The sequence below is a fragment of the Ixodes scapularis genome, unplaced genomic scaffold (genome assembly GCF_016920785.2).
Source record: "Ixodes scapularis isolate PalLabHiFi unplaced genomic scaffold, ASM1692078v2 PGA_scaffold4__175_contigs__length_147842914, whole genome shotgun sequence".
Classification (NCBI taxonomy): domain Eukaryota; kingdom Metazoa; phylum Arthropoda; class Arachnida; order Ixodida; family Ixodidae; genus Ixodes; species Ixodes scapularis.
This window is the reverse complement of record NW_024609879.1, coordinates 55,150,003-55,158,680: the sequence shown is the minus strand read 5'-3', so window position 1 is coordinate 55,158,680 and position 8,678 is coordinate 55,150,003. Positions and strand designations below refer to the sequence as shown.

At 52.3% G+C, this 8,678-nt stretch overlaps 1 protein-coding gene across 1 annotated transcript; it reads right to left on the bottom strand.

Annotated features, from left to right (window-relative positions):
• Positions 1-280: 280 nt before the first annotated feature.
• On the bottom strand, positions 281-1,048 carry LOC115308853. The gene is made up of 2 exons (XM_029966952.2): positions 1,024-1,048; positions 281-852 (listed from the first exon to the last, which is right to left on the bottom strand). The coding sequence occupies exons 1-2, from the start codon at positions 1,046-1,048 to the stop codon at positions 281-283; spliced, it is 597 nt and encodes a 198-aa protein (XP_029822812.2).
• Between the last annotated feature and the right edge of the window lie 7,630 nt (positions 1,049-8,678).

The following is an 8,678-nucleotide window of genomic DNA, read 5'->3' as shown; positions in this document are numbered from 1 at the left end:
GCCCACACAGCTACCACGCATGCGCTGCCTTCCGGCCGTGTTGGTAAACAGAGCCGCTCCGGGGGTCGGTCTATACCTGCGTCCTTACAGATATCTTGTTGTAGAAACAAATCGGTTACTGCCATATTTAGGTATAAATGTATTAGTTCAATCAAATCACCACTATTCAGTCCCTCCCTAACAGATGTTGAGAAGATCATCATGTGTTCAATCGATATGATATGTCCGTTTTCTGCTTTACGGAGTAAAATCTTGCCATTTCGTGCCCACAAGAATTTTTTCAGCCGACATCGCGTTTCTTGGTGATAGTCTTACCAAGCAATTTCTTCAGGGTCGGGCACAGATGCTTGTTCACAAAGACAGGCGCGTTATCGGAAAGGCCCCAATCTTTATTCGTTAATCGTTTTGCTCGGGCACTTGCAAGTACCCTGTCACGCTTTTTTCTACGGATGAACTGCACGATAATGCTTTGTTTGCCGCGTTCTCGAGTGTGGACTCGGTGGCAGATTACAACGTCCGATTTATCGATTGGCCCGCCGATTGCGTCCTTTAGCTTACACAATGTTTCAATAACATTCTCGTTTTCGGCCACCGAAATGCCTTTCATTGCAAGATCGTTAGACAGAGAGTGTTTGTCACAGTGTACGATGATCACTTGGTTTTCTCTAATTTTTGTTTCAAGCGCAAGGCACTTTGGTCGCAGTTCTTCATTTTCTTTCTTTAGTTCCTTGTTGCCCGCGATTCCGCCTTCAAGCTTTTCCCTAATATCCTCGTATTTGGCATTGATGAAGTGCATGCTGGACTTCGTATCTCGTATATCAGTACGAAGGTCACGTATTTCATTACGGAAGTCTTTCTCCAGCGTTTATCGCATTGACTTCCATTCAGTCTTCATTTCAGCCTGTTGTTCAGTGATAAATCATACCGCATCACACAAAAGATGCAGGTGAAATTCATATTGGCAGCAGCTACGGCAATTAAGCCGAAAGGCTGAAATAATTTATATAAGTATAAGAAACCAACTTGGAAAGGGGTGCAGTCTTATCATGATGAGTCGAGTGCCGTCGCGACTGCTAACCGATGGGTGCTGCTACGATGCCTCTTATAGCGCAGAAGCCAGGAGCGGTACCGTGAAACAGCCAATCGTAGGCGAAGCGAACGTCCGAGCTGAGATCAGCAGCGGTGGAGCAGCGAAGTCAGTCTTGGACAGAGGCCAGTGGACGCTGATAACTTGCAAATGGCCGCTCACCATCAGTCGAAGATCGGTGAAATAGGGCCTTCAGTTCAGAACTGGCGATCGAATCGGTCTGCAAAGGAGCCCAGTCTTGGAGAAACGAGTCGAGTTCCGTCACGGCTGCCAAGTAATGTCTGGTTTCTCTCAGGTGAAGGTACTTGGCCTCCTTTTATGTGAAATCTACAATAATAACCTGCTTAATAGCATCTCATCTTCAATGCAGTTATTCGCCCATGATTGTGTAATTTACAAATCTAATCATCCATATAATGATGAACTAACTTTACAGAATGATCTGAAATTAATAACTTGGTGGAGTCAAAATGGCGAATGGCTTTAATTTTTTACAAATGCAAATCGCTCTCATCTTTATAAATGTAAATCGCTCTCGCGGTTGTATGATGTTCGTATCACCTTGCTATTACTACAATGCCGTCTTGTTCAATATACAAATACCTTGGAATCCATCTTACCTCTGATCTATCATGGACTACTCACATTACCTCTGTCGTTGCTAATGCTAACCGTCCTCTCGCTTTTTAATCCGTATCTTTAGACTGGCGAAACTCTTAGTAAAACAGCTAGCCCACACTACATTGGTAAGATCCAAACTAGAATACGTTTGCTCAATACGGTGTCCATGGCAATCATATTTAAGTAACACACTAGAAACCGTTCAAAATAGATCACTTCGTTTCATTTATTACTCTTAATATACTAGCGCAATTGTTCTCAACCACTGATGTTTCGAGGACAGCTTTTGAATCGGCAGAGGTGATGGAGGACCCTGTTTGTAGTGAGGTGAAAGGGGAAGGTAAAGTTAGAATAATGTTTTAATGAATTGATAAAAGCTAGAGCTAACATGAAGTAGACTTCTCTCATTGACGTGCACATGAGAAAACTCTCCCGAAAATTGGAACGTTTTTTCTCAGTATGAAAATATACAACTTATTGCCTGGCTTGACTGATGAGGAAGGAAGGGCTTCGCGGACCCCTAGAATGCCTTCGCAGACCCTAAAGTCTCCGCGGATACCAATTTGAGAAACACTGCACTAGCATGTCAGGGTTCCGCCAATCAGCTAACCTGGATACAGGTTCTTTCCGAACGAGTGCACGCCGCCTCTCTATACTTCATCGAATCTTTTATTACAATAAACATCTAAAAAAAATAATTGCTATCAACTGCTCACTGAGTTTTCTGTAGTCTCGTCCATCCCTGCAAATTACGTGAAATTTCATCGTGCACTGCTGTTTATCAAATGTCTACGTTACCATTGACCACAAAGTATTCGGACTCACAACCAGACCACATCGTTTCTATAAATAGCACTAACATATTTGAAACTACAACTACTCCCTTCTTCTCTAGCTCCACTATAACGTTCAGTGTTTTTGGCGTTTGTTCAAGTTGTGTTGATTGTTTTTTGTATAGAAGTATGCTCACCTTTTGTTTAAAAGGCAACTCTGGCCAAAACTCAAAATGAAATAAATCACTGGTATCGTTGTAATGACAGAAAATACGGCCCCAGCCAAAATATTACGTCCGTGGGTTGCCGCATCCTCAACTAGTGCCGATAATAAAAATGGGACCCGCCGCGAGCCGCTGCTCCTTAACGGGCGGCCAGCGGGTTGCCGATCGCTAAAGCAACATTGGGCCGTGACGTCAGTATCGTTTTCTTTTTTTTCCTCCGGTCCGGGCGTTGCGCGGAGTGCGCTTCTTTGAGCCGCTACCACCGCTACTTTGGCTTGTGATTGGCGTGTTTAGCCGTTGCTTATATCTGTATCCCTTGTAGCTTCGGTATAGCCTTTTGTTTATTTGCTTGTGGGGGCGTGTTCGAGGTCCGAATGTTCCACGTGTCGAACATTATACGCCGATTATTCCAAAGCTCACGCATGCACATAAGGGGCTCCGCGTGGCGAACCGGACTCTGTCTCGCCCTAGCGCTCAAACCTGCTGTTACGCCGACTTCGACGCCCGCGACGCTCTGTTCTTCCTCTTTGTGTTCTCTTTATTTTAGGCACAAGTTCGCCCCATTAAACGTTTAGTTTTCTTCAGTTATCAATTGGCATTCGTGACAGTTTGGTCGAGGTGCTGGGTATGGCATTCTATGCTTGTTAATCGTACCCCTCCAAAGACATCCCGGCCAAGCGACGTGCTCAGCCCCGGAAGGCTACCTTTCGCCGAAGACGCCGAAGCCCGGAGAAGCCGTCGTACCAGAAGTCAGTTCCCTGAATTGGGTCTGCTGCCGGACAAGCCCAGGCCGAAGAAGACGACGATGGCCAACCAGTCGCAGACCCCGGCAGCTCCTGCCTTCATCTACCTACCCGTCGCTCCGCGGACGGCTGCTTCGTTCCACGACGAGCAGTACGAAGATGTGGAAGACTGGATCAACCAGTACGAACGCGTTGCCCGCCACAATGGCTGGACAGATGAGTAACGCCTCCACAACGTCTATTTTTCACTTGAGGGGACCCCCAAGCAGTGGTTCGAAAATCACGAATCCTCTTTGACATCGTGGGACATGTTCAAGAGCCAGCTGAAGGGCACATTTATCAACCATAACCGCTGAGAGAGAGCCGAGGATCTACTGCGAATCAGAACCCAGGGCCCCAACGAGACCATCACCGGCTTCGTGAAGGACGTTCTGCGCCTGTGCTCCCGCGCCGACCCTCGGGCCACAGATGAAAAGAAGCTGTGAATCCTAATGCGGGGCGTCACAGACGACATCGTTGGCGGCCTGGTCCTTAGCCCTCCGACAACAGTCCAAGATTTTGTAATCGAGGCAACGAACGTCGAGCGTGCCCTGCAAGCCCGATCCAGTCACTTTCAGCGACTACCCGGCCTCCCTGCCATCCGGCCGTCTAGCGGCGACCTTGGCTCCAGCATCCCAGGCATTCGCGAGATCATTCGCGACGTCGTCCGGGAGGAGCTGCGAAAGCTGCTACCCGCCGCTGACCGACCAGCTTCGCTCTCCATCGCCGAAGTCGTGCGGGAAGAGGTGTAGAGAGCCATTCAACCAGAGGCTCCCATCAGCGCAGCAGTCCCCGAAGAAGCCGCGCTAACTTACGCCGCAGTGGCCCGACGGCCACCGCCTCCTCCTCGCGACTATGTCGCGCCGCCCCGACGTCAGTCTCCTTCGCCGCAGTACAACCGACGCCGCGACGACCAGCTCCAGTACGCCTGCCAGGAGCCCCGTGCACCCCGGAAGACCGATGTGTTGCGAACGCCCGACCGACGCCCTCTGTGCTTCCACTGCGGGGAAGCAGACCACACCTACCGCCGATGCCCATACCGTCGACTCGGGCTGCGCGGGTTCCACCCGAACGGCCCGCGACCCCGCTATAGTGAGCGCCCTCGGGAAATCGAAGACTACCTGCGACAACCTCAGACCCCCGAGCCTGCGTCCCGCCTATAGTTCCGGTCGCCTTCGCCACGACGTCCAGCTTCGCCGACGCACCGACCGCGACCTGAAAGCCTGTCGCCCCTCGCTCCAAGCCGGGGAAACTAGGCGCGCAACCCCTGGAGGTGGAGTTGCCGAAGACGCCCGACGCCACGATCCTCCACGAACGTCGGAGGGCCCCCACTCGAAACCTACCAGAGACCGAAGCAACGCCCCTGCAGCGATGTCCAATAACCTAAACGTCGTCATTGACGGCCACGACGCATCAGCACTTGTGGACACCGGAGCAGACTACTCGGTCTTAAGTAGGAGGCTCTCCCGCCACCTTCGAAAAGTCACCACGCCGCGGGATGGGCCACAAATACGAACCGCCGGAGGGCACCTCATCACACCAGTTGGGAGATGCACTGCTCGCGTCGAGTTGCACGGTGAGACGTGCCCTGTGAAGTTCGTCGTTCATCAAGACTGTTCGAGGGACGTTATCCTCGGAATGGACTTCCTCTGCGAGTATGGCGCCGTCATCGACCTCGGGGCAAACCTGCTGACGCTGCGAAAGCCTATTTTACCGCCGGTGGAGACCAACACGACGTCAACCGCGATCCGAGTTATCGCCGACCATGTGAACTTAACGCCGCGGTCGAGTATTTTCGTCACCGTCAAAACCGACGCAGCCATGCACGGTGAAGCTCTTCTGGAAGGCAGCGTCCAACGGCTCCTTGAGAAAGCAATTAGCGTCGCACGAGGCGTAACGGATCTTCAAGAAGGACGTACAACTTTTCTTGTGACAAACTTCCGAGAGGAGCCGCAGCACCTAACGAAGGGTACCACCGTGGGCCACATTGAGGAGCTTCAGGGGCCAGCCGTGGTAACCGCGATCTCCGAAGAAACCTCGTCGTCAGAACAGCACGCCACCGCCGCCGATCGACATCGACCCCGAGCTCCCAGCTCCTAAGCGCCGGCAACTGGTTGATCTCCTCGCCGAATACAGTGACTGTTTTGCCACGTCGTCGAAAGTTCGCCAAACACCAATGGAGAAACATCGCATTATTACCGACGACGACGCGCTCCCTGTGCAGCAGTCGCCGTATCGAGTCTCCTTAAAAGAAAGGAAGGTGATTCAGCATTATGTCCAAGAAATGCTCGACGACGACATCATTCAACCCTCAAGAAGTCCATGTGCGTCCCCAGTCGTCTTTGTAAAAAAGAAGGATGGAACCCTGCGGTTCTGCGTGGACTATCGTCGACTGAACGCTGTGGCGAAGAAGGACGTCTATCCGTTCCCCCGCATCGACGATACGTTAGACCGACTGCGCCACTCCCGATATTTTTCGTCGATGGACCTGAACAGTGGCTACTGGCAGATTGAAGCCGACGAACGCGACCGGAAGAAAACTGCCTCCGTCACTACCGACGGACTGTACGAATTCAAAGTGATGCCGTTCGGGCTTTGTACAGCGCCAGCCACCTACCAGCGTGTCATGGACACCGTGCTGGCAGGTCTGAAATGGTAGAGCTGCCTCGTCTAGCTCGACGACATCGTGGTATTTTCACGAGATATCGACGAGCACCTGAAACGACTTCGAGCCGTGCTTCAAGCCATCAAGACCACCGGCCTGTCACTCAAGCCAACAAAGTGTCGATTCGCCTATGGTGAACTTAAGTTCCTTGGCCACGTAGTGAGCAACAAAGGTGTTCTCCCTGACCCCGAGAGGACCCGCGCCGTAGCTGCATTTACGCCGCCGTCTGACAAGAAGGCCGTCGGAAGATTCCTCGGACTTTGTGCCTACTACAGACGATTTGTTCGGGACTTCGGCAAGCTGTCCGCACCGCTGACGCACCTCACGCAGGATGCCGTAAAGTTCCAATGAACAGACGAACACCAGCAGTCATTCAATGAGCTGAAACGAAGACTGCAGACGCCCCGATTCTTGGCCATTTCGACCAGTTCGCAGATACAGACATCCACACGGACGCCAGTAACACCAGACTTGGCGCGGTGCTAGTTCAAAGGCAGGACGGAGCAGAGCGAGCCATTGCATACACGAGTCGGACGCTGTCTAAGGCGGAGAGGAACTACTCTACAACTGAAAAGGAGTGCCTTGTTCGAGGTCCGAATGTTCTACGCGTCGAACATTCTACGCCGACTATTTCAGAAGCTCACACATGAACATAAGGGGCTCCGCATGGCGAACCGGACTCAGTCTCGCCCTCGCGCTCGAACCTGCTGTTACGCCGACTTCGACGCCCGCGACGCTCTGTTCTTCTTCTTTGTGTTCTCTTTATTTTGGGCACAAGTTCGCCCCATTAAACGTTTAGTTTTCTTCAGTTATCAACGCCTCATCAATTGGCATTCGTGACAATATGAAGTTCCAGGAAGAGCGCAAGCTCCGTGTGACTATACTGGCCAGTAACGTGACTGATAGGAGCCACTTTTCCACGTGCTCCGGAGGGTGTCAACTACAAATTCGTGTTTCGAGCAAATATAGCTGTACATTTTTTTAATGTTAATTGCAAACTTTTTTTTTATTTCAGCCTTCTTCTGCCTAGGCTGGTTAATTTTTTTCTTTGTATATGCCTTTTAAGTTATCAGTGACCGCAGTGACATTCGGATTATACGTAGTAGTCAAGACGACTAAATACGTAGACATGAATTGCCTCTATATTATTCCGCTTAGTGCATACTGCGAGTGAAAGCAGACGCCTGTGCTTCGCCTTGCGTGCCGTACACGGCGCGCAAGCGCAAGGTGTGCGGGTGCTTCGCCTTGCGCGCTGCCGTGTACGTGTCTGATCAGTCGCCATCGTGCGCGCAAGCGCGACAGTGCCGTGTACGTGTCTGATCAGTCGCCATCGTGTCTGCCGTGTACGTGTCTGATCAGTCGTGCACGTGTCTGCCGTGTACGTGTCTGATCAGTCGCCGTCGTGCGCGCAAGCGCGACAGTGCTGTGTACGTGTCTGATCAGTCGCCATCGTGCGCGCAAGCGCGACAGTGCCGTGTAAGTGTCTGATCAGTCGCCATCGTGTCTGCCGTGTACGTGTCTGATCAGTCGTGTACGTGTCTGCCGTGTACGTGTCTGATCAGTCGTGTACGTGTCTGCCGTGTACGTGTCTGATCAGTCGCCATCGTGCGCGCAAGCGCGACAGTGCCGTGTACGTGTCTGATCAGTCGCCATCGTGTCTGCCGTGTACGTGTCTGATCAGTCGTGTACGTGTCTGCCGTGTACGTGTCTGATCAGTCGCCGTCGTGCGCGCAAGCGCGACAGTGCTGTGTACGTGTCTGATCAGTCGCCATCGTGCGCGCAAGCGCGACAGTGCCGTGTAAGTGTCTGATCAGTCGCCATCGTGTCTGCCGTGTACGTGTCTGATCAGTCGTGTACGTGTCTGCCGTGTACGTGTCTGATCAGTCGCCATCGTGTCTGCCGTGTACGTGTCTGATCAGTCGTGTACGTGTCTGCCGTGTACGTGTCTGATCAGTCACCGTCGTGCGCGCAAGCGCGACAGTGCCGTGTACGTGTCTGATCAGGCGCCATCGTGCACGCAAGCGCGACGGTGCCGTGTACCTGTCTGATCAGTCGCCATCGTGTCTGCCGTGTACGTGTCTGATCAGTCGTGTACGTGTCTGCCGTGTACGTGTCTGATCAGTCGCCGTCGTGCGCGCAAGCGCGACAGTGCCGTGTAAGTATCTGATCAGTCGCCATCGTGTCTGCCGTGTACGTGTCTGATCAGTCGTGTACGTGTCTGCCGTATACGTGTCTGATCAGTCGCCAGCGTGTCTGCCGTGTACGTGTCTGATCAGTCGTGTACGTGTCTGCCGTGTACGTGTCTGATCAGTCACCGTCGTGCGCGCAAGCGCGACAGTGCCGTGTACGTGTCTGATCAGTCGCCATCGTGTCTGCCGTGTACGTGTCTGATCAGTCGTGTACGTGTCTGCCGTATACGTGTCTGATCAGTCGCCATCGTGTCTGCCGTGTACGTGTCTGATCAGTCGTGTACGTGTCTGCCGTGTACGTGTCTGATCAGTCGCCGTCGTGCGCGCAAGCGCGACA

Bases quoted from the DNA above. Each gene is read 5' to 3' on its own strand.
- LOC115308853 (XM_029966952.2), bottom strand. From the start codon at position 1,048: ATGATAAGACTGCACCCCTTTCCAA. The intron at 853-1,023 runs GTTGGTTTCTTA...CGCTGGAGAAAG, and splicing joins AAGACTGCACCCCTTTCCAA to ACTTCCGTAATGAAATACGT.